Source organism: Ursus arctos, unplaced genomic scaffold (genome assembly GCF_023065955.2).
Source record: "Ursus arctos isolate Adak ecotype North America unplaced genomic scaffold, UrsArc2.0 scaffold_19, whole genome shotgun sequence".
Taxonomy (NCBI): domain Eukaryota; kingdom Metazoa; phylum Chordata; class Mammalia; order Carnivora; family Ursidae; genus Ursus; species Ursus arctos.
Genome location: NW_026622863.1, coordinates 36,219,245 through 36,245,269, shown reverse-complemented (window position 1 = coordinate 36,245,269; position 26,025 = coordinate 36,219,245). Strand labels below are relative to the sequence as shown.

The 26,025-nt window shown below is 47.1% G+C and overlaps 1 protein-coding gene across 9 annotated transcripts in view; it reads left to right on the top strand.

Moving 5' to 3' along the window:
- The window catches only part of LOC113244699 (protein C19orf12 homolog), a 68,189-nt gene extending 43,184 nt beyond the window's left edge, over positions 1-25,005 (top strand). For 2 of the 9 annotated variants that reach the window (XM_057314286.1, XM_057314285.1), the window contains exons 3-5: positions 20,128-20,288; positions 23,827-24,063; positions 24,591-25,004. In XM_057314286.1, the coding sequence (XP_057170269.1) occupies positions 20,132-20,288; positions 23,827-24,062 (393 nt within the window). In that variant the 5' untranslated portion in view covers positions 20,128-20,131 and the 3' untranslated portion in view covers position 24,063; positions 24,591-25,004. Of the gene's footprint in view, positions 1-12,732; positions 15,588-15,821; positions 16,764-20,127; positions 20,289-23,826; positions 24,064-24,590 lie in introns of those variants that run through there. The other 7 variants (XR_008960131.1, XR_008960130.1, XM_057314284.1 and 4 more) reach the window with 6 other exon arrangements.
- The last annotated feature ends 1,020 nt before the right edge of the window (positions 25,006-26,025 follow it).

The following is a 26,025-nucleotide window of genomic DNA, read 5'->3' as shown; positions in this document are numbered from 1 at the left end:
TACAATGATAGAAACATTAGTTTAGCAGCAGACCTTCCACAGAGACCTGGCAGGCCAGAAAGGACTGGCATGATATATTCAGGGTACTAAACGAGAAAAATGTGCAGCCAAGAATACTTTATCCATCTACGCTGTCATTGAAAATAGAGAGATAAAAAGTTTCCAGGACAAACAGAAACTGAAAGAATTTGCAATCACCAAACCAGCCCTACAAGAAATATTGAAAGGGGTCCTCTAAGCAAAGAGAGAGTCCCAAAGTCACATAGACCAGAAAGGAACAGAGACAATATACAGTAACAGTCACCTTCCAGTCAATACAATGGCACTAAATTCATGTCTTTCAATAGTTACCCTGAATGTAAATGGGCTAAATGCCCTAATCAAAAGACACAGGGTATCAGATTGGATGAAAGAGCAAGACCCTTTGATATACAGTCTGCAAGAGACTCATTTTAGACCCAAAGACATATCCAGACTTAAAATGAGGGGGTGGAAAACCATTTATCATGCTAACGGACATCAAAAGAAAGCTAGGGTGGCAATCCTTATATTAGACAAATTAGATTTTAAACCAAAGACTGTAATAAGAGATGAGGAAGGACGCTATATCATAGTTAAAGGGTCTATCCAACAAGAAGATCTAACAATTGTAAATATATATGCCCCCAACATGGGAGCAACCAGTTATATAAGTCAATTAATAACAAAATCAAAGAAACACATTGACAATAATAGTAGGGGAGTTTAACAATCCCTTTGCTGAAATGGACAGATCATCTAAGCAAAAGATCAATGAGGAAATAAGGGCTTTAAATGACACACTGGACCTCACAGATATGGATTTCACAAATACATCCAGAACATTCCATCCTAAAGCAACAGAACACACATTCTTCTCGAGTGCACATGGAACATTCTCCAGAATAGATCACACCGTGTGTGACCAATTGGATCTTAACTGGTACCAAAAGAATAAGATCATTCCCTGCATATTTTCAGACCACTGTGCTTTGAAACTGGTACTCAATCACAAGTGGAAAGTTGGAAAGAACTTAAATACATGGAGGCTAAAGAGCATCCTACTAAAGAATGAATGGGTCAATGAGGAAATTAAAGAAAAATGAAAAAATTCATGGAAACAAATGAAAATGAAAACACAACTGTTCAAAATCTTTGGGATGCACAAAGGCAGTCCTAAGAGGGAAGTATATAACAATACAAGCCTTTCCCGAGAAACAAGAAAGCTCTCAAATATACAACCTAACCCTACACCTACAGGAGCTGGAGAAGGAAGAGCAAATAAAGCCTAAACCCAGCAGGAGAAGAGAAATAATAAAGAGAAAGTGTCTCCATTCCCAACACCTTGTTCATGGATCAAATACTCAGTATTGTTAAGATGTCAATTCTCTTCACTTGATCTATCCATTGAACATAATCTCAATCAAAATCCTAGATTTTTCTTATATAGAGGAGGCAAGTTGGCAGAGGACCAGGAGACCCTCTTTCAACTGGTCCCCTGAATTTAGCTGGATATCTATCAAACCACTTTGAACACCCACAAAATCAGATCAGCCTGATATGTAAGAATATGTCTCTGGATCTCTTCACGCAAGAAAGTGACTTTTTGCAAGGTAGGACGTGTGGAATCGTGAATCTGCGGGGAGATATCGGAAGATAAACAGAAGGGGGTGGGAGCCTCCATCAGTTGGCTCCTGGAAAATGATATAACACTGGAGTGCAAAAGCAGAACCCTGAGAAATCTGCTCTAGTGAGAAACATCCCTCTCTGAAAGGGGAAATGAAAAGGCATTATTCTAGGCAGCACAGTGTGGTCTTGGGATCTGAGGTGTCACAGAGTGAACGGGGGTGCCTGAACATGTAGAGTGCCCGAGCAGTGGAGCCAAGAAGCTGGTTATGGTCAGCAAGCCCAGGCGGGGACTCTCAGCTCAGGTCATCTTAAACCAAGAGCCAGCCAGTTGGTCATCACTCTTTTCCTGAGCAGCCTGAAAGAGACTAGAACCTGTGCCTCGGCAGGAGCTTGCAGGGCAGTAGTGGCCTGGAAAGGACATTAAGGTGGCACCCAGACAGGATCCAGGAGCTTCGGGCGTGCGTTCAAGCCCGTGGCTGCTGGTGGTTTTAGAGTCACAAAGGACAGAGGCACCCCTGGAGCTACCTCTGAGAGAGTTGCAGTGGGTGTACACTGGGGGAGGCTGCGGTTTTCAGTGCATACAAAAGTGGAGACTGTTTGTCCCAGAGGGTTTGTTAAAGAGGGCAGATAGCGATGTTTCTGCTCTGGGCCAGAGGTTTGGGCACAGACATTTTTGCTCTGATCCTCTGAAGAGGCACCGAAAGCCTCCAGGGAACAAAAGCCACACAGAGGACCAGTTTGCAATGAGACCATCCCCCTGTCATGGAGAGGGACAACTCCACCCAGGCAGGGATCTTGAGAAACAGCATGGCAGGCCCCACCCCCAGAAGACAGTCTGGAAGAACAGGTGGGCAGCAAGCCTATAGATACCACAAGACTATAAAATTCCAATGCCAGGGGGAAATAGCATATTGAGCTCCAGCGTACATCTTGCTTGGGTCGTGGTTGATATTTTGGACTCTGCTCATTTGCTCACCCATAGTTCTCTGGACAGAATGACAAGAAGGAAGAACTCACAAAAACAAAACAAAACCAAAAAACAGAGGCAGCAGTCTGTGCCACAGTGCTAATCGATATAGATACAAGTAAGATGTCAGAGACAGAATTCAAGATAACATCATAAAGTTAATAACTAGGCTCGAAAAAAGCATAAATGGCAATATAGACTCTCTAAGGGCAGAAATGAAATCTAATCAGGCCGAACTTAAAAATGCTATGAATGAGATGCAGTCTAAACTGGATACTCTATCAGCTAGGGTCAATGAGGCAGAATAGAGAATCAGTGATCTAGAAGATAACCTGGTGACAAGGAAATTGAGGAAAACCGAGATATGCAGCTTGTAGCCCATGAAAAAAGGCTTGGAGAGATAAATGATGCCATGAAATGTTCCAATGTCAGAATTATTAGGATTCCCAAGGGGGTTGAAATAGAGTGATAGAAATAGAGAGAGGGCTATAAGGTATATTTGAGAAAATCATAGCCGAGAACTTCCCTAATCTGGGGAAGGAAACAAGCACTCATGTCCATGAGACAGAGAGGATGCCTCCCAAAATCAATAAAAATAGATCAACACCCCGACATATAATAGTGAGGCTTGCAAATCTTACAGCCAAAGAAACTATCCAGAGAGTAGCTAGGAAGAGGAGGTTCCTAATGTATGTATGGAGGGAGGAATATCAGAATAACATGAAACCTATCCACAGAAACCTGACAAGTCAGAAAGGGCTGACAAGACATATTCAGGGCACTAAATGAGAAGAACGTGCAGCCAAGAATACTTTATCCAGCAGGGCTGTCTGTTGTTCAGAACGGATGGAGAGATAAAGAGCTTCCAGGGCAAACAGAAACTGAAAGAATATGTGATCACCAAGGCAGCCCTGAAAGAAATATTAAGGGGGATTCTGTAAGTGAAGAGAGACCCCGAGAGTAATATAGACCAGAAAGTAACAGAGACAATCTACAGAAACAGGGACTTTACAGGAATATAATGGCACTAAATTCATATATTTCAATAGTGTCTCTGAATACAAATAGGCTAATTGTTCCAGTTAAAAGATACAGGGTACCTGATCCATATGCTGTCTACAAGTGACACATTTTAGACCCAAAGACACCTCCAGGCTGAAAGTAAGAGGGTAGAGAACCATTTGCCACACTAATGGATCTGAAAAGAAAGGGGTAGCAATCCTCCTATCAGACAAATTAGATTTTAAACCAAAGACTATAGTTAGAGATGTAGAGGGATACTATATCATACTCAAAGGGTCTATCCAAAAAGAAGATCTAAGAATTATAGATATTTATGCTCCTGACTTGGAAGTAGCCAATTATATAAACCAATTAATAAATGAAATAAAGAAACATATTAATAGTGGGAAACTTCAACACCCCACTGATAGCAATGGACAGATCATCTAACCAGAAGATCAAAAAGCAAACGAGGGCTTTGAATGACACACTGGACCAGATGGACTTCACAGATATATGCAGAATATTCCATCCTAAAACAATAGAATACTCATTCTTCTCGAGTCCACATGGAACTTTCTCCAGAATAGATCACATATGGGTCACAAATCAGGTCTCAACCTGTACACAAAGACTGAGATTATTCTCTGCATATTTTCAGACCACAGTGCTTTGAAACTGGAACTCAACCACAACAAGAAAAATTTGGAAGGAAGTCAAACACTTGCAGGTTAAAGAGTATCCTGCTAAAGAATGAATGGGTCAACCAGGAAATTAAAGAACTTAAACAATCCACGGAAACCAATGAAAATGAAAACACATCGGTTCAAAACTTATGGGATACTGCAAAGCGGTCCTATAAGGGAAGTACATGGCCAAACAAGCCTCTCTCAAAAAAGTAGAAAAATCCCAAATGCACAAGCTAACCTTACACCTAAAGGATCTGGAGAATGAACAGCAAATAAAGCCTAAACAAAACAGGAGAAGAGAACTAATAAAGATTAGAGCAGAAATCAATGAAATAGAAACTAGAAGAAGAATAGACCAGATCAACAAAACTAGAAGCTGGTTCTTTAAAGGAATTAATAAGATTGATAAACCTCTGGCTAGACTTATCCAAGAGAAAAGAGAAAGAACCCAAATTAATAAAATCATGAATGACAGGGGAGAGATCACAACTAATTCCTAAGAAATAGAGCCAATAGTTAGAACTTATTACCAGCAGCTACATGCCAACAAACTAGGCAATCTGGAAGAAATGGACACATTCCTGGAAACTTATAAACTACCAAGACTGATGAAACAGGAATAAATAGATAATCTGAATAGTCGAATAACCAGCAAGGAAATTGAAGCAGTAATCAAAAACCTCCCAAAAAACAAGAGTCCAGGGCCAGATGGCTTCCCAGGGGAATTCTACCAAACATTTAAGAAGAAATAATACCTATTTTACTGAAGCTGTTTCAAAAAATAGAAATAGAAGGAAAACGTCCAAACTCGTTCTGTGAGGCCAGCATTACCCTGATCCCAAAACCAGACAAAGACCCCATCAAAAGGAGAATTACAGACCAATAACCCTGATGAACATGGATGCCAAAATTATCACCAAGATACTAGCCAATAGGCTCCTACAGTACATTGAAAGGATGACTCACCATGACCAGGTGGGATTTATTCCTGGAATGCGATGGTTCAATATTCACAAATCAATCATCATGATAGATCACATTAACAAAAGAAGAGAGAAGAACCATATGATCCTCTCAATCGATGCGGATAAAGCAATTGACAAAACACAGCATCTTTTCTTCATTAAAACTCTCCAAAGTATAGGGATAGAGGGAACGTTCTTCAATATCATAAAAGCCATCTAAGAAAAGCCCACAGCAAATATCATTCTAAATGGGGAAAAACTGAGAGCTTTCCCTTAAGGTTAGGAACATGACAGGTATGCCCACTCTCACCACTATTGTTCAACATAGTACTAGAAGTCTTAGCCTCAGCAATGAGACAAGAAAAGAAATAAAAGGCATTCAAATTGCCAAAGAAGAAGTCAAACTCCTTCTCCTCACAGAAGACATGATACTTTATGTGGAAAACCCAAAAGACTCCACCCCCAAGTTACTAGAACTCATACAGCAATTCAGCAATGTGGCAGGATATAAAATCAAGCACAGAAATCAGTTGCATTTATATTTATTTTTTATTTATTTTAAATTTTTAACTTCTTAATTTTTTTAATTTTATTTTATTTTTAAATTTTTAATTTTAATTTTTTAAGTTTTTTCAAATTATTATGTTAGTCACCATTCAGTACATCATTAGGTTTGGATATACCGTTCCATGATTCATTGTTTGCATATAACACCCAGTGCTCCATGCAGTACATGCCCTCCTTAATACCCTTCACAGGCTAGCCCATTCCCAACCCCCTCCCCTCTAAAACCCTCAGTTTATTTCCCGGAGTCCATAGTCACTCATGGTTCATCGCCCCCTTTGTTCCCCCCGCCTTCATTTTCCCCTTTCGTCTCCTAATGATCTCCCTGCTATTCTTTATGTTCCACAAATAAGTGAAACCATATGATATGGTCAGACTTATCCAAAAGAAAAGAGAAAGGACCCAAAATAATAAAAAAAGAATGAAAGGGGAGACATCACAACTAACACCGAGGAAATAGAAACAATTATTAGAAACTATTATCAACAACTATATGCCAATAAATTAAGCAACCTGAAAGAAACGGATGCCTTCCCGGAAACCTATAAACTACCAAGACTGAAACAGGAAGATATTGACAGCCTAAATAGGCCAATAAACAGTAACGAGATTGAAGCAGTGATCAAAAACCTCCCAAAAAACAAGACTCCAGGGCCTGATGGATTCCCTGGGCAATGCTACCAAACATTCAAAGAAGAAATAATATATATTCTCCTGAAGCTGTTTCATTTTTTTTAAGTTTATTAATTGTTTTTATTATTTTTTTAATAATTTTTATTTTGTTACATTAGTCACCATACAGTAATCCCCAGTTTTTGATGCAATGTTCCGTGATTCATTATTTGCCTATAACACCCAGTGCACCATGCAATATGTGCCCTCCTTAATACCCATTACCGGCCTATCCCAATCCCTCACCCCCCTCCCCCCTGAAGCCCTCAGTTTGTTTCCCAGAGTCCACAGTCTCTCCTGAAGCTGTTTAAAAAAAAAAAATAGAAACAGAAAGAAAACTTCCAAACTCATTCTATGAGGCCAGCATTACTTTGATCCCAAAACTAGGCAAAGGACCCCATCAAAAAAGGAGAATTACAGACCGATATCCCTGATGAATATGGATGCCAAAATTCTTGATAAGATCCTAGCTAATAGGATCCAACAGTACATGAAAGGCATTATCCATCATGACCAGTTGCATTTCTATACAATAACAATGAGACTGAAGAAAGAGAAAGTAAGGAATGGATCACATTTACAATTGCACCAAAAACCATAAGATACCTAAGAATAAACCTAACGAAAGAGGTAAAGGATCTGTACTCTAGAAACTATAGAACACTTATGAAAGAAATTGAGGAAGACACAAAGAGATGGAAAAACGTTCCATGCTCATGGATTGGAAGAATAAACATTGTGACTATGTCTATCAGGCCCAGAGCAATCTACACTTTCAATGCAATCCCTATCAATATACCATCGACATTTTTCACAGAGCTGGAACAAACAACTCTAAAATTTGTATTGAACCAGAAAAGACCCCGAATTACCAAGAGAATGTTGAGAGAGAAAAAAAAACCTGGGGGCATCACAATGCCAGACTTCGAGCTATTTTACAAAGCTGTGATAATCAAGACAGCATGATATTGGCACAAAAAAGGCATATAGATCAATGGAACAAAACAGAGAATCCAGAAATGGACCCTCAAATCTATGGTCAGCTAACCTTTGAGAAAGCAGGGAAGAAAATCCAGTGGGAAAAAGACAGTCTCTTCAATGAATGGTGCTGGGAGGATTGGATGGCCACATGCAGAAGAATGAAACTGGACCATTCTCTTACACCATACACAAAGATAAACTCAAAATAGATGAAAGACCTCAATGTGAGACAGGATCCATCAAAATTCGAAAGGAGAACACAGGCAGAAACCTCTCTGACCTTGGACACAGCAACTTCTTGCAAGACACATCTCTAAAGGCAAGGGAAACAAAAGCAAAAATGAAAACCTTCTGGGGTGCCTGGGTGGCACAGCGGTTAAGCGTCTGCCTTCGGCTCAGGGCGTGATCCCGGCGATCTGGGATCGAGCCCCACATCAGGCTCTTCTGCTACGAGCCTGCTTCTTCCTCTCCCACTCCCCCTGCTTGTGTTCCCTCTCTCGCTGGCTGTCTCTATCTCTGTCAAATAAATAAAATCTTTAAAAAAAAATGAAAACCTTCTGCACAGCAAAGGAAACAGTCAACAAAACTAAAAGGCAACCTACAGAATGGGAGAAGATATTTGCAAATGTCATATCAGATAAAGGGCTGATATCCGAGATCTATACTGAACTTGTCAAACTCAACACACAAAAAACAAATACTCTAGTCAGGAAATGGTCAGAAGACATGAACAGGCATTTCTCCAAAGGAGACATACAAATGGCTAACAGACACATGAAAAAATGCTCCACATCGCTTGGCATCAGGGAAATACAAATCAAAGCCACAATGAAAATGAAGGAGGGGGGGAAACAGAGGAGGAGATGAACCGTAAGAGACTATGAACTCTGGGAAATAAACTGAGGGTTTTAGAGGGGAGGGGGTGGGGGGATGGGCTAGCCCTGTGAAGGGTATTAAGGAGGGCATGTACTGCATGGAGCACTGGGTGTTATATGTAAACAATGAATCATGGAACTTTACATCAAAAACTAATGATGTACTGTATGGTGACTAACATATCATAATAATAATTTAAAAAAACACAATGAGATACAAACTTATGCCAGTTTTTAGTTTATGCTAAAATTAACAAGACAGGAAACAACAAATGTTGTTGAGGATGTGGAGAAAGGGGAACTCTCCTACACTATTGGCGGGAATGCAAACTCATACAGCCACTCTGGAAAACAGTATGGAGGTTCCTCAAGAATTTAAAAATAGGGGTGCCTGGGTGGCTCAGTTGGTTAAGCATCTGCCTTTGACTCGGGTCATGATCCCGGGGTCCTGGGATCGAGCCCCACATCGGGCTCCCTGCTCATTGGGTAACCTGCTTCTCCCTCTCCCACTCCCCCTGTTTATGTTCCCTCCCCCTCTGTCTCTCTCTCTGTCAAGTAAATAAAAAATAAATAAATAAATAAAAATACAACTAGGAAGAAACAAACAAACAATACAATATGAAACCAATCTAGGCATAGAAATGGCCTTAGAAAGGCCTGGGCAAAAACCACGCCAAAAATCCTTCTAAAAGGGCAACTGCTGTTATGAGAAAGAAGATTTTAGAAATTAGCCTAGTTCTTAACACTGCGCTGACCCCTCACCCCAACCCCCAAAGCTGTAAGGGGGAAGATGGGGGGCAGGATCCTGCTGGGACAGTAATACCTTCCCATCAGAGACAGATAGACTGAGGTCCTGAGCGGCTCTGGGAAGAGCTGTGGAAATTATTCGTGGCCTCCATGCCCCCATGGTCTCCAGGGTCTTATGGAGGCAGGTCGGACCATCTGGCCTTGTGTTGATTTTTCCTGGCTGGGGAGCACAGCTAGAGATGGAAGACAGAGCAATCATGTCACACTGCTCAAATTTTCTCCAGCCGCAAATTCCACAGGGACTCGGGAAATGGAAGGCTGCTTCTGGGTGTGACCAAACTCAGAATGTCTTCCCACCTAGAGCTGCCACATATTCTGATTTCCTTTGATTGCCGTGAAAAAAAATTTTCTAGACCCCAGAGGCAAAAACTGTTCCCATTTTCCATCAAAGTCAGCTAAGCTGTACGCAGAACCTACGTGCCCTTGTCCTGCCCACGTGTCGATGGTGCATATCTCACCATCCCACCTGCTTTGCCAGCCAGAGCAGACAATGACCATTTGGTACCCAGGGGTTTTGCCTGGAGCCTATGGCCAGGCCCCTGCAGGAACTATGGGGTATTCAAGTGTCCCCCAAATGGAGAGACATTAACCCCTCCCTTAAACCCCCTCTCCCCAGGCTGTAAGAGCTCACAGGGCTGTCCTGACAGTCTGGCATTAATAGAAGAAAGTACAGAGAACGTACAACAGCCAGTGTCAGGACTGGCCTTTGCGTTACATAAGGACCCTTTAAATCCTGTGTGTGTGTGTGTGTGTGTGTGTGTGTGTGTGTGTGTGTGTGTTAACAAAACTTTAAAATACTTACTGTAAAACAAACAGACCAAAAAAATTAGCAAAAACACTCCCAAATACTTCATCAAATTAAACCTGAAGGTTTAAAAAAGCCAAAAAACAGCACCTTGAAGTCCCCCAGCCAGCCACTGGATCTCTTTTGACTGATTTGTCTGCACCATGCAGGCTTGTTAAAGCCTTGTCGTCAGTCTCAGCCAGAGCTGGGGGTTCCTGAGCCCCTCAAGCCCAGGGGACTGTACGTGAAGTTAACAACTGAATTGGCAGCTTCTTCGCAGAAGAGATCAGCCCCCCGCAGAGTGTGTGGACTCATGCAGCAGAAGCGTCTAAGGCCAGGCAGGCACACAGCAGCTCTCTGCATCGTGACCACGAGTGATTTTGCAATATCTATTTCCTGGGGCTCCTGGGTGGCTCAGTCGTTAAGCATCTGCCTTTGGCTCAGGGCGTGATCCTGGAATTCTGGGATCGAACCCCGCATCAGGCTCCTCTGCTGGGAGCCTGCTTCTTCCTCTCCCACTCCCTCTGCCTGTGTTCCCTCTCTTGCTGGCTGTCTCTCTCTCCGTCAAATAAATAAATAAAAACTCTTAAAAAAAAATCTATGTCCTGTTTAAGAACGTGGGTCCCTTCTGGTTTTTATTCTCTGGTGTTAAAATTGCCCTGAACCCCCTGCACCCTTGCCCCCCATCCTCCCTGACAGGAGCACTGGTCACATGGGTTCTGGCTACAATCAGGGTCACTTAGGGACAGGGTTTCACCTGGTCAAAGGGTGTTTGACTACCTAGAGCCTAAACCTTCTTGCTTGGTTTACATTTTTCCTGAATGCATCCTTTATTTATTTATTTTTATTTATTATTATTATTTTTTAATATTTTTATTATATTATGTTAGTCACCATACAGTACATCCCCAGTTTTTGATGTAAAGTTCCATGATTCATTACTTGCGTATAACACCCAGTGCTCCATGCAATATGTGCCCTCCTTACTACCCACCACCAGCCTATCCTATCCCCCTCCACCGAAGCCCTCAGTTTGTTTCGCAGAGTCCATAGTCTCTCGTGGTTCATTCCCCCTTCTGTTTACCCCCCCTTTCTTCTTCCCTTTCTTCTCCTACCAATCTTCCTACTTCTTATGTTCCATATATGAGTGAAATAAGTCAAGCAGAGAAAGACAATTATCATGTGAATGCATCCTTTAAAGCATAGAACAGACTTTCCCAATGGGCAGTGCTGCATCTAACTAAAACCTGGAATGTATTTATTTGCCTTTGGTTTGGAATATTTCCCAGTTCTGAGACCAGAAGGCAGTTTTCCTTTCAAGATCATAGCATACAGTTGAGTAGGTTGTTCACTGCACAAAGATGCTCAGCAGAGATGAGAGAGAGCCAACATGCAACCTTCACTTCACTTTACCGGATGTGTCCTATAGGCTGCACCAGCCCAGAGAGGGCACCCTTTTTAAGTTGGCAGTCTAGAAAGGGAACTTGCAGAGGATGGAGATTCTTTATCTATTCTTTTTCTACAACTACCTTGGAATTATTATAGGCTCTCTCATGGCATAAACCAACCCTTGATGCTTCTGTGGGCAGGTCAGTCTCCTGGGTCTCTTGGAGAACAGCCTGGAGATGGTCTTCATGAAATCCATCCTTAGGGGCACCTGGGTGGCACAGCGGTTAAGCGTCTGCCTTCAGCTCAGGGCGTATTCCCAGCATTATGGGATCGAGCCCCACATCAGGCTCTTCCGCTATGAGCCTGCTTCTTCCTCTACCACTCCCCCTGCTTGTGTTCCCTCTCTCACTGGCTGTCTCTATCTCTGTCGAATAAATAAATAAAATCTTAAAAAAAAAAAAAAAGAAATCCATCCTTACAATCAATGGTTCTCGACTGTAGGCAGTTTTGCTCCCAAGGGACATTGCCCAATGTCTGGAGACATTTCTGGTTGTCACAATTTGGGGTACTCCCGGCTTCTAGTGCCTGGAGGCCAGGGACACAGCTAAACCTCCCACAATGCACAGGACAGCCCCCCATAACCTAAAATCGTGCAGCCCCAATGTCAGCAGTGCCACTGTTGAGACACTCCATCCAAAATGAACATAACAGAGCCGTCAACTAAAGCAGATTGTCCTGTTGCCATTCCGGGAGTGCCTGGCTCATTGCCAGCTGCAGCCACGATGGCAGCTGTCCCCACGCCTGCGTCTCTGCTTAGTTCCCATGAGCTCCTGCCCAGCTCTTGGGAAGGTCTCACCCCAGTGTTGGAGCCTCGGCCTGTGTCCTTTCTCAGGTCAGAGCTCAGGGGTGACCAGGGCCCTTCCTTACTTCCATCGCCGGCAGAGAGGGGCTGCAGGAGACAGTGAGGCCCCGCAGAAGGAGGGGAGCCCCAGGGCACGAGCCCTGCATCCACCTTGCGTCTCCCGGGTCGGGCAGTCAGGGGGAGCTGTGGTTTCCACACGTACCTATAGACCCGCAGGCTGCCTCTTCCTGAGCCCTCAGAGGCTTGGAAGCCCAGAAGCCTGATGCTGGATGTTGGAGGGGTCCTTTGTCATTAGTGTCAACATCCAGGTCATCCTTTCTCAGTGTGCAGGCTGGCCGCTCCCTGGGGCAAGTGATCTCTCTCTGTCTCATATCTGAACTTCCGCTGTTTTCTGGAACACTCTTCCCTTTGAATTTCACCTGGGAAATCCAGTCTTCAGGCCTCAGGTGGACTGTCCCCCCACCGCAAGTCTTCTCTGACCCCCAGAGTGAGATGCAGGCCCTTCACACTTTTCTTTTCCTCCCACAGCACCCCTGATGGTCCCTGTTCCTGCTCTGTGGCTCAGCATCCCGAGTCTTTCTGTGACCCTGCCTCCCTGGAGACTAAGGCCCTAGGACCAGGGCGTTGGGCTCAGTCCCACGTGCACACCCACAGTAATTGCTCAATACTGGTTTTTGTTGATTTGAGTTTCCCCTCAGAAGTACAATTAGAGTCAGAACATAATGGAAATGTTCTGAGGCCAAGTGCCTCATGTTCAGCCACACTCCAAACATGCAGAAGCTGTTTTCTCTGAGAGCAATCCCTTTGGACTCTGGACATCACAGCTGTATTTGAAAGCACTGGCGTGTGTCGGCTATTTTGGGGACGTGCCTCCCTTTGAGGTCTTCTGCTGGAGAAAGAAAACTCACATCCACACCTCGGTTCATGGTACATGCAGATGGTCCTTCTTATCTGAGGACAACAACTTTCTTAATGTGGGTCAACTCACAATCAGAGAGAAAATTAAAAAAGGAAAAAGTGACTTGACCTTCAAAAATGAAATAAAATTAGGAAAGTGTTTATCTTCCATTTAACAAAACAAAGGTTATGCTTGCAACTGCCGAACATTCTTAGAATGAACAAAGCTTGAGTCATGTGGGTTTGGACAAGGCACACATTTCAGACACATTGTGTGATTGCTCAATGTGATAGCCTTCGCTTAATGTGTGACTCTTGCTTCTTGGTCGTAAGAGTCAGTTTTGCAAAAACATTTAATTATTTTATCGATTATTTAACCCATAGAAATTCAAATCATTCTCTTTTGAACCATCTGTCATATCATTTACCTAGTTGATGTTCTCCAACTGTTATCTGGTCTATTATATTTTTCTTGATGACTTGTTCATTTTTTTAAAAATGAGACATTCTTTTAAGAGCACTTTACCTTGAATTCTATTTATTGCTAATCTATTTATAGTCCATCCCTCATATTGTTAATGTTTGCTAAACAATCTTTAGGCACACAAATATTGTCAAAACAATCTTTTCCTTTGATTTAATTTACTTTTTTTTCTAGCATGAAAAGATACAGTGAATTTCTCATCTAAAAGCCACCTTCTTCATCTCCATTCTCCACCTGGTACCACAGAGCACAGCACCAAGGGAAAAAGACTCTTCCTAAACCCATCCATCTTCAGGGGAGTCCCAAATGGATCTTATGGCCTTACGTGTCACATAAGTGTGACCTCTGACTTGCAGGTCAAGTTTGGAGCCCCTTAAAAATGGTGTTTGAGCAGGATCATCTTAAGACTTGGAGAGCTCTAAGTTAACAATAGTAATACCAGTGAGAACTTGCTGGGCATTTTCTGTGTACTAGGCCGTGTGCTAAATGTCTGGCAGATAGTTCCCTTGAGCCTGGCAATATCCCAATAAAGGTAGTTCCTTTTGCACATGGGAAAATGGAGGCTCAGAGAGTTTACAGGACTTTCCCAAGTCACCCTGCTGGAAAGTGGCAGAATGGTCACTCTAATCCAAGGCTGTCCAACTCCGAAGCTCTTGCTCTTGGCTATGTAGATGTACGAATGAGCTCTTACCATTCATCCATCCATCCATTGTTCTATCCATGTATCCATCCATCCCACATCCGTTCATCTAACCTTTCATCCACACATCCATCCATCCATTCATCAATCCATCCATCCATTGTTCCATCCATGTGTCCATCCATCTACTCATGATGAATTCATCTATCCATCTATCTATATGTCCATCCCTCCAACTATCCACTGTCCATTCATTCATCTGTCCCTCCTTTCAACCATCAATCCCTCCCTCCCTCCAACCAGCCATCCATGCATCTATCTATCCATCCATACATCCACCCTACATCCATGCATCCATTCACCCATCCATCTATGCATCCACAAATCCATCGTTCCTCCATCCATCCATCCACCTGTCTATTGATCCATCCCATCCATCTGTCCACCAATCCACTCAACTTTTCATCCATCCATCTATCCATCCATCCATCCATCCAAAAGAGCAAACTGAGGTAAAGAGAAATTGAACGACTTTCCCAAGGTCACCCTGCCAGACCTCAGAACCCCACTGTGCACCTATCATTCACAGGACCCACTCTGCAGGAGGCCTGGCTTCTACTAGGAGACTGTCCTAACGTGTGTTACATTGATGGGCTTTCATGTGTGCAGCCATTTTATCACTTCATTCAAACAGAATGTAGGTCCCAGGTTGCTGACAGGTGCAACATTGGCTGGACTTCTTACAGCTCACCTTCTCTGGAGGGCCACGACTTTGCAGTTTCCTTCCCTTCAAGCATCTTTCCTGCCTACCAGGACTCCCCTTCCCACCTCTGGGGGACTCAGCATCCCAATTCTTTAAGGAGATGCCAGAGGGAGCTACCCGCAGAGAAATGAAAGAATCTCCCCCAGGCCTGAGCCTGGAGATGGTTGTCACCCAAACTCAAGCAAAATTTGGAACTAGATGGGGTGATTCACTGTGCCCAGGGAACCTTGGTTAATGCTTGAGGCCCCTTCTCAGAATGAGGACAGAAGGGAAACAGAAGTAACAAAATGATGATAGGTAAAGAAACAAAGTTTCGGTCTGTAAGACAAACAAATGCTGGGAATCTACACAGCACACTGCCTGTAGCTACTCATATTGTATTGTGTGGTAAAGGTATACTAAGGGGGGTAACTCTTACGTTCAGTGGTCTTACCACACACACACAAACACACATGCACAGTGATAATAATAAAAAGGGCAGGAAGAAACTTCTGGAGTGATGGATAATTTTATGGTATAGATTGTGATGATGGACTCACAGGTGTATACTTATCCCCAAACTCATTGAGTTGTCTACATTAAATATGGACAGCTTTTTGTAAGTCAGCAAATACATCTCTTTTTTTAAAAAAAAAAAGACCTTATTGGGATATGTACATACTATAGGATATGCATATATATGTATATGTGTGTGTATATTTAGATGTGTGTGTATACATGGTATATATGCATGTGTGTGTATTCACACATACTCCCGTTCAAGAGAGGAGAAAGAAGAAAACAAAATGACTCTGGCAGTGTGAAAGAGGCCCGTCCTCTGGGTGTGTATGGCTTCCTGGAAAGCCAGGCAGAGGGCTGGTTACGGCGACGGCTTTGAGCCCGGTGGACCCAGATTAGAATCTGGACCCTGACACTCCCTACCTGGGCGTCCTTGGGGAGACCAGCCTCTCTGTACCTCACTGCTCCTATGTGTAATACGGCAGTGGCCGCCATGCCGAGGTGGGAGGACGCTGTCAGGATTAGTGGGCTAGGCCATGGAAAGCCCCCAGAGCCCTTTTCAGATTTGAGGTGGTTCAATGCCAGCCCTTCTGTGCGTGTGTGTGTGTGTGTGTGTGTGTGTGTGTGTGTGTGTGTCGGGGTGGGGGGTGTTCCCTCTAAAGTATTCCCTGCACACCACCCCCACCTCTGCCCCCTCCCAGGATGCTCCCCAACCTCAGCTTTGTCCTGGAAGCTGGACTCCCCCTTCCCTTGGAACCCAGGAGTAAAGCCAGCGCTGAGCCCTTCAAACCCCCACACCCAGAGGTCCCCGGTGCCAGGACCTGAAATGGGGTGCAGTTTATGTTGGACTTGGGCCCATACGATCAGCAAACATGAACTTAGCACCTGGGACTTCTCCAGGTTGCTGGGCTCTCTTCAGTGTGCACTGAGGGGAAGGAGGAGCTTCCGCAGGCCTAAGGGTCAGAGATCGTGAATCAAAGGCCAAAGGGAGAGGCCTCTCCAGGCTTGAGTAAGCCCATCTAAAACGTGTGTGGGCTGAGGTAGAGGGCTGGCGATAGACGGGAAGGAGTGCAGTCTGGGGGGCACGGCGACCAGCCCAGGTACCGGAACGAGGGCCAACAATTTGACTTGGAGAAAGAGAAGCTCCTCTGGAGTCCTTCTGCTTGGGGACCTAGGTGAGCCCCGGACAAGCAGTCGAAGCCAGCGCAGCACAACCAGATGGCCGTGGCAGCGACTGTGTTGGCTGTGGTGGCTGTGCTGGTTGCAGTGGGGCCATGGTGAGTGGAGACCAGAAGGCCCCCCTCTGCGGGAGAGCCAGTAGGCAGGGGAGGGGAGGGCGGGACCTGTGCACTGGGACAGCCAAGAGGCCAGGAGACACTAGGTAGGGCAGGGGCCAGAGAAGCACCGGCCTGGGTCTCCCCGGCACCACAAGCCGCATCCCAGCAGGTGAAGGACTCAGTGCCTGGTGCTGTGCCTGTGAGACCCGGTGCCCGGAGTGCAGTGCGGGGAGGCCTGCGGGCTACGGAGCCACCCCACGTCGCTAGGGTATACATTTGCCACATGAAGACACTGAGGCACGGAGAGGCTGACATCAGAAGTAAGCAGAAGTGGCCAAGCTGGGGTCAGAACCTGCAGCTGCGCTCAGGGCCCTGCACCCAGCGCCGCGCCGCATAGTGACCCTGAGTGTGTGTATGACCTCCCCAGGTACCCACATGTGTGTGCCCTCCTCAGTAACCCCAGGGTGTGCGTCACCCTCCTCGAGGACCCAGGCGCGTGGGTAGGGCGGCAGGGGTTACATATGCAGGACAGAGTCCTGGAAGGATGCCCGGTGAGTCAGCACCCCCAGCCTCCCCTGCGGGGTAAGTTAGAGATGACCAGGAATGGGGGTTAAGCATCTCGGAGGGTAGCATTCCTCTGCTGGGGACTGGTAGCTTCTTTACCTTTAGAAGATGAAGCAGGGAGACTCTGAGAGGCTGCAGAGTGACCTGTTTATGGGCCCCTGGGTGGGGAAGGTGGCCCTGATAGGGCCTATGGCAGAGAGAAGGCAGTACCGGCTTAGCTTTGCCTCTGTGGCTGCGGGAAGGTGGTCCGGGGGGCTCCCTCTTTTGATTTCTCAAGAAAAATCAGAAATCAGATGTATGTGAAATCTGATTTTCAAATACTGGCAATAGTTCAGTCTTAAAATGTCTGTGGGCTCATCTGACAGTGCTGGTGGGGTCCACGTGAGACCTTCGCACTGGGGCCTACAGAACTGGGAAGACAAGGCTTACAAGAGCCAAGCACATAAGGGCAGGTTCAGAGTACCCTTTGCACAATGATGCATTATTAGCCCCTGTGGGTTTATAGGAAGTCATTCAGAGCAGGTGGGAAGCTAGGATTTTGATGGACAATAGAGTATGAAGTGGCTGTGTCCCGCCAGGAAGCCCGCCTTGCAGACCATGCTTAGGGTCTTCATGTGCCTGGAAATGGGGAGCTCACTGCAGCCTCCAGAGTGGCATTCCCCGGATTGAGTTTCGACTCCCCTTTTCCCAGCATAACTGACAGATAGAAAGCTGCATATAAACCAGATATAAGCTATATGATGACTAGATGTTTTACATAAGGACTGTTAACTTTAGAAAGGTTTTATCATGAAATTAATTCAATGGTTATCAATATTTGAAATAAATTAGTATTTTAAATAAAACTCATTTGCGTAGCTTCACAGACCATGGCTACTGGATAAATTGAGTCACACCCTCCATCCCCTCATTTCTTAGTGACTTCTGCCATGTGCAGTCCCTTTGCTGTTAGAATGCTATTTTACTATTGTAACCTTTGTGGACAAGTCTTGACCTTCACATGGGCTCTCTTCCAGGATGGAGGGGGCGGCGTGGACTCTGTCTGCAAGGGGATGCTGGTAGTGAGCAAAGGTGTGGGAAGCTCAGAGGTGTGTAGGCAGGTCCAGGACACATGGGGCAAAAGCGGGGGCAGGCACCCTTGATTCCTTCTCCGTCCCTTGAGCACCCCTGCAGGGCCTGTCCCTCCATCGCCTCTACACCCCACTTGGTCAAAGAGACACATTGGGGGAGGCTTGTTTGCACTTTCTGAACTCGAGCACCAAGCAGCAGATGTCCGATGTCTGGGTCATGCACTCGTAGAGGCTTGCTGTCCGAGGTGGGGTTAGAGACCAGCTGGAGCTTGTCCCCACGCAGAATCTCAGCCCACGCACACGGGCTGCATTTCCCAAGGTCATCAGTGATTCTGTGCCCTTGTGGAGAACCACGGATCTCAGAACACGGCAGGGGCCAGAGCACAGGACATGCCTTACCTCTGCTGGGACGGCGGAGAGGTCCTGAACCCTGACTGTGGTGATCCAGCAGACCCAGAGATTCATTCTAGGGGATCAGAAGTCTCTCCCAGGACTGGGAGGATGATTTTACATGAGAGGCTGGTTCTGGATTTTTCATGGGTCAAAAAAAGATGTAACCAAGAGTTACTGAGCAACAGGGTCTGCCCCAAGCTTTGTCAAGTTCCTTTAGGGACTGCTTGCATGAAAAGCGGAGTGATGGAAGGAAGTGCCCTTCGAGCCCTAGTCCAGCCGAGGCCAAAACGAGAAGCATCAGCTCGTGGCCACTTTGATTTTACTTCTGGGGCCTGTCAGGTGGCCCGTCCGTGTTGTGGGTCTCCATGCCCACTGACCCTGGGGCAGAGTCCACCCCGCCCCAGCCCTGCCTGCCTCCCAGTTTCCCACCAGTGCAGCAAAAAGTATTGTGACCTCAGAGAATTGTTCTAAGGTCATTCGTCCAAAGGTCCATCTGTCTGTCTATCGGAACAGATGCAAAGCCCTGGAATTCTGTGGTTTAGTTTATTCTCTGGTTGTCCCATCTTACTGGTCCTCCTTAGGGTCAACCTGCCCCCGCCTTTACCATCCCCCATGCAGAACTGGACGGGCTTTAGGGGTGGCTGCTGATGGAAAAGCCAGTGGTTGTCTCAGCAACAGAATATTCATTTAGAGCCAACATGTCTGCGGGCCGCAGTGTTTCAGACTAAACCAGGTACTTGCATCCATTCTGCCCAGACCTTTCCAGAATCCAGCTGGTAGGTGGGTTGTCTCATTTTACAGGTGAGGACTCTGACGCTCTGCTCAGGGTCACAGGCGGACAGGGGTGGGCACAAGGCCAGTGTGGTCATGGAGTCAGTACTTGCCCCCTTTTGGCTTGGCATGAGCTCCGTTCCCTGTCCCATGACAGGGGAGTGGAGGCTGGGACGTCCTGCTCTCCGCCAGGCTCTGTGCCCTGGGGAAGCCTGAGGCAGCAGGAAGGGCGCAGACTCAAGAGAGGGCTCGCTTGTCTCACTAGTGATGACCCGCGGGAGCCTGGGGCCAGGCCGGCTCCGTAACCCGGCACAAATCAGAAGCGAAGCAGAGGGCAAGGAAGACCTTTCCTCCCTTCTGCGGACTGTGTTGCTTATGAACTAAATGCTTCCTGGCTTCATCCGTGACAGGGACCCAACCACAGGGCTGGTGCCGTCTGTCCCGCGTACGGCAGAGCTCCCGTTCTCTACATGAGGACTATTCCTCTGCACACCAGCCAGAGTAACATTTGGGTGCAGATACTCTGACGCTCATTAAAACTCTCCCTTTGAAATGCTTCCTTTGAGGCTCATGATGAAGCCCATCTCGGTGGATGACGTCATGAAGCTGCTTGTTTCCATCGCTGAGGAGAGCAAAATGAAAGTGGACATTGGGAAGGGCGCGACGATCGCAGGGTCTGGGGCCTTCATCGGTGGTCTGGTCGGAGGACCACCCGGACTAGCTGCGGGTAAGCGCAAGCTCGCGGGGACAGTCAGCTCGGGGGCATTGTAACAAAGGCCTACGAAACCACAGAGACCTCACAGAAGTCTCCGTACTGTGGGAGATGTTGGTTGAGTTGAGGTTGCTTCAGTGACATGATTTGTGTCCCTAATTCCTCCTACTGAAAACACAGGCTTCTGAGCGTGAAGGTCTCAGAAACGCAGGGCTTTCCCGAAATGGCATCCGTGTCATGCAGACCTGGAGGGTGCCTCTCCCCTCAGCGATGTATCCGGGTATCTGAAGATGAAAGGGTGTCCTGGGTCCCTTGGATGGTCTCCTTCCCCATCACCATGACAGGTCACTGCAGAAGGGAACCCGGGAGGAAGCTGGGTTTGCTGAGCACCCCCTAGGAGCAGACGCTGTCTGGCTGTTTTACATGAGCTCATTCAGAGCGACTCCCCATTCTGAAAGCAAACAGTCTCAGGCAGAAAAAGCACAAATATCCTAGAGGGGTCGTCCCTGCCCCCCGCTTTTGCCCCCTGCTTCTACTTGACAGCGAGTTTCCAGCAATGAATGGAGGTTTGGCCCACTTTCCTATCATTCTTGGAGCCAGGAAGGGTTGCTTCCTCTGGCTTCGGAGCAGGAAGCATTCCCGTGTGGTCTGACCCGTGGGTCAGGGCTGCTGTGTGGGCCTCACTTGAGGAGGGGCTGGGTTAGTTCTCCCGGGAGGTGCCTCAGATGGACCCTGCAACACAGGGAGCTTTGCTGCATGGTCGGACGCACTGGGCTCAGAGCATCACTGGACGCCACTCTGTGCGGGAGCCTGTGCCGGCGACGGGGGAGAGCTCCCAGTCCGGCCTGCAGTCTTCCCACGACACAGGCTGGAGAGGTGACAGCCTGTCTGCCCAGGTTGGCTTCTGTTTCCGGCTCCTGGCATGGCTTCCTGCTCTGCTCTATGTTTCTGTGGCAGGACTGGCACACAGGGACATTCCATGACACTGAGGTCACACTGGGGAGTAAGTCAGCGTGTTGGGGGCCTCAGACCGTCCACCTGTCCGTGTCCCTTAGCAGCCTGTGAATTAGTGAGTCCTGACTTCAGCTTCTCAACATCGAAGCAGCAGCCATTGAGGGAGGAGACAAGGCCATTGCCTCCTTCCTCAGTGACAGTCTACATCTTTGTCCCCCCCCATGTAAGGTGCTCAGGGGAGGGCTTGATGGAATCCTTTATCATATAGCTGTTCCCAGATGCCATTGTGGGAGCATGTATTTTGTCTGGGTTGTGTCAGCGCTGGTAGAGAACACGATGTCTGCCAGGAGAAGTGGGGGACTCGCTACTTGCAGCTGCTAGTCGTGGGCGGGAACATTATTTTACCTAGAAAACCAAGGAATTTTCTCTTCTCCAAACTGTTAGTAATTTGCTGGTCGATATTCCTGGCGACTTTTTGCATTAAGTGCTGCTCTAAATCAAATCTTGCTGTTCTCCTAACGGTTTAGTGCAGATGAGGGCAACTCTGGGCTCTAAGCGCTTCACGGGTGTCATGGGGAAAAGTTCAGTAAAACTTGTAAATGACTGGTTTTCCCTCCCCGAATCCTCCCTGCTTTTGGAGCAGAGGGGAAGGGTGGCCAGGGGCGGCGTTCAGCCTCCAGGGCCAGATGCTGGCCTGGGCTCAGCCCTAGGGGAGCTGTGTGCTCAGATGCCTCCACACTCGGCTTCTGGAGAGGGTGCAAGCTTTACTGTCTGTCGGTGGGGTCCAGCCCACACCCGGGTTCTCTCTGGCCGGGCTCTGTTCTCTCAGATAAACCTTTTATTCTGGAATAGTAGTAGAATTACAGACAAGCTGACGAGACCGTGCAGAGAACTCCCGTGTATCCCTCACCGCTTCCGTTCCCCTGACGCTAACATCTTGTGTTACCAGGTGCCCTTGTCAAAGTAAGAAACCAACACCGATGCGTCACTACTAAGAGGTCTCCAGGCTTTATTTGTACTTTGCCAGTTTTTGCATTACTGATGTGTTCCTGTCCCAGAATCCAGCTCAAGCTATCACAGTGCATTTAGTTCTCATGCCTGCTTCGTCTCCCCGGGTCTGTGACAGTTGCTTGGACTTTGCTTGCTTTCATGGCCTGGGTAGTTTTGAGGAGTAACTGGGCAGGTATTTGTAGAATGCTTCTCTGTTTGGGTCTCCCTGAGGGCTCTCTCATGCTTAGCCCGGGGTTAGGGACCTTTGGAAAGCTTACTGAGGACACAGGTGGATGCGTGTCTCATAGCACCATTCCAGGGACATGTGACATCCATAGGCCTCCCTGGCGATGTCCACCTTGATCACCTGGTTAAGGGGGTCTGTGCCAGCTTTCCCCACTGTGATGTTAGGGTCCCACTTTCCACGCTCTGCTCTTTCGGAGAGAGTCACTAAATCCAGCCAGGCTGCATCTATTCATATCCGATCATCGGTATTTAAAGATCGAACTTTTTAGGGATGCCCGTGTGGCTCAGTCATTTAAGCATCTGCCTTCAACTCAGGTTGTGATCCCAAGGTCCTGGGATCGAGCCCCGCATTGGGTGCCCTGGTTGGCGGGGAGCCTGCTTCTCTCTCTCCCCTGCTTGTGCTCTTTGTCTCTCTCTCTCTAGCTCTCTCTCTCAAATAAATAAAAATCTTTTAAAATTTTCGTTTTAAAAATCATGGGACATTTTTCAGGATACAGATCTGGCATTCCGTGTGGTAGCAATGGACAGGCGAGGGGTAGCCACTGCCCCTTAGACAGGGACCCAGCTCTCCGTCACCCACGGGCTCACTCAGCCCTCTTCCCTCCTCTCAACCTCCTGCCTGCCCCCTGAAAGCCTTTGAGTTTGAGACCCCTGCCCAGGGCACCTTCCTGTAGCCGACCTGGACCCGCCTGGTCACATAGAACTTTCCATTGACATAAGGGCTTCAAGTCCCAATATCATGCACTTTACATTTGATCATAAATTTACCTTTAATAATAATGGTTATGCCTTTTCGGGGTCACAGGAAGAGAAGTAGTTGAGGAAGTTGTATTTGGTAGTTACCATCATACAGCTCTAGAGGGCTGGCATGAGAAACCGTTGCTTCAGAGTCAAGGTCTCCTCCTCTGTCCCCAGGGTCCTTTAGCGAAACGATTTCACTGGAAATTTCCGAAGTTCAGGGGCAAAAAGCATATTATGGAGACAACTCAGCCTCACCACTGAGATGATTCCCGTTGAAAACGCACTTGCGTCTCTGCTCTCTGCTCTACCAGGAGAGCGTGTGGGAAGCAGGAAACCCGCAGGCCCTGGAGAAGATTTCCGTTAGCACAGCTGTGCGGCGGGAGAGGCTTCGCGCTGTATCTGTGAGTGCAGAGCTCAGGGAAGGCATGTTGGGGTGTCAATATCTGAGCCAAATGAACTGAAGACCCCATAAACCCTTGCCCCCCGCAAGGTGGGGTGGAGCGGGCACGAAGCCGAGCCCGGTCCGGCCCACGCGGGAATGTGCCCACTCGTCACGGCGGTGGACGTGCTCCCAGCAAGAGCACTAATCAAACCAACTAACTGAACCTTCCTTGTTTTCTAGGGGGGGCTGTTGGGGGTCTGTTAGGTGCATCAACGACCAATGGACAGCCTAAGCCGATTCCTCAGATGGTAACAGAGCTGCCGCCTGATAAGAAGCTAAAGCTGTATAATGAAGCCACCGCCATCCTTGGGGACCTGAAGTGGAAGGACGCTGTGGAGCTGACCAAGCTGGTCATGGACAATGAGAGCCTGAAGGAGCAGCTGCTGGCCCTGCTGGAAAAGTTCCTCGAAGGCTAAGGTTCAGTACATTGACTGCGAAGGTTCTCCTGGGAAGTGAGGGTCTCATTTAGAGGATTCTGCTGACCCACAGGGTGGTCGGCCGTTCACACGGTTCTCCCAACTCATAGAAGGTGATTGGGGAGTTGGGGGAAGCCTCACTCATTCATTGCTCATGTGTTGGGCCCAACTGTTCCAGACCCAGGGGACACAGGGTCCTAGCTCAGAGGCCCTGCAGTGATGTCCCCTGAAGTCCCTCCCCTCGCCTGCCTGCCTTTATTCCTGGGAAAAACCCCAACCCAACTCCTGACCTGTTTGGTCAGACGGAGCAGGCCTTGCTGAGTGAAGCCACCCTGGACCAACTGGGTCCTGGGGTGACTGTGATGGGCACTGGGCAAGAGAGGGCAGGAGAGACCTGGAGTCCTGTCTCCCCGAGGAGGTGAAAGAACTTTCCTGGTTTTCCTCTCAGGCTTTCCTCTTGGCTTCTGTGGTTTTACTATTCTTACTTCTGGGTCTCCTTTGCAAAAATTTTATTTTATTTTTCAATAGGTAATACCTGCCTGGTACTTAGAAGACTTAGAAGACTTCAGATGGTAGAAATGGAAAAGCAAGGCTTCCTGCAGCATGGACTCCTGCCCCAGGCCCTTCCTCGGAGACAGCCAGTCTACCGATTTCTGGTGCATTCCTTAACTCGGTTTTTATATAGTCATTGAAAACAATTCATTTCCTTTTATTTGTCAGTGTCTATTGATGAAAGCTTAGAACAATCCAGAAAAGAATAACAAAACCACTACAAATTTTACCACCCAAGAAATCACTCTTTACACATTTGGTAAGTTTTTTGTAAAAGTTTTAATGCTATGTCTGCAAATTTCCAACATATTTACATTCTTCATGTTTAGGCCTCTTTGAATGCTTTTATCAATTAACATTAAATAACATTTGTGAGTTAATTTAAAATTCCTTGTAAACATGTGTCATGGCTGTATACTATGCCATGCTACTTAGCCCTTTCCCTGCTGTGGTTTTCAATGCTGCAGTGAACAGTTTTGTGCTAACATTCTGTTCCTATTTTAGACTCTCATAGACTTTTGGATAGACTCCTCAAAGTGAAATGCTGGGTTAAGAAGTAGGCAGTATTTTTCAAGGTTCTTATATTCAGTCAGAATTCATTCTAGACAGTGATGTCGATAACTCACTCTCCCTGCCACAGGGCTTGGGGTACACATCTCACTGCACCCTCACCAAGAAATAGGATGATAGTGTCTTAAGCCTTTGTGGATTTGATGGGTGATTACCGACATCTTGGTTTGATTAGATTTCTTTGCTAATGGGGGTGACAGGCCGAGGTCACTTGCTGATCACCAATTTCCCAGGTGGTGTTGAAAGCCCTCCAGGCCCCCGGGGCTGATTCCCAGCAGAGGGGGAGGGGCCCTGGCCTGAGCAGAGGGCTGGCTGTGGGCTGGCCCCCTGTGGCTGGCAGGACGGTGGCTGGCTGGGCGGTGGCAGCGGGGTGGCTAGGGAACAGCAGGGGGCTGCCAGCAGGGCAAGGAGGCAGCTGAGGAGGAAGCCTTGGTGGGGGGACCCGGTAATTATAGAAAGAAACCATCTGTTCTGGGCCGGCAATTAACCTGCTTTGGGTGTTGATGCGACAGCAACGAGCAAAGGTGTTTCCAGGCAGATGGTGTATTTTCAGCTGGAATGAACTTTTTTATTTTTCTGTTTTTTGAGATGTCTGGCTTGGAAGTAAGCATGACTGGGGTGTGTTGCAATGCGGGGGGGCTGTCAGGACTGGGGCTCCAGGCTTAGAAGGAAGTGTCCTCTCCCCATTCATTACTGAGAGGTGCCATCTGCTGGGCAAGTAGGGGCATCCTCCCCCTTTCCCTCCCTGCCTTCCTGGCTCACCTGCCAGCCCAGGATGTGGCTCCACCAGGAGGCCCTTTTATGAGTTCCCCTGGGGAGGGGGCCTGGGGTCTTCCTGGGG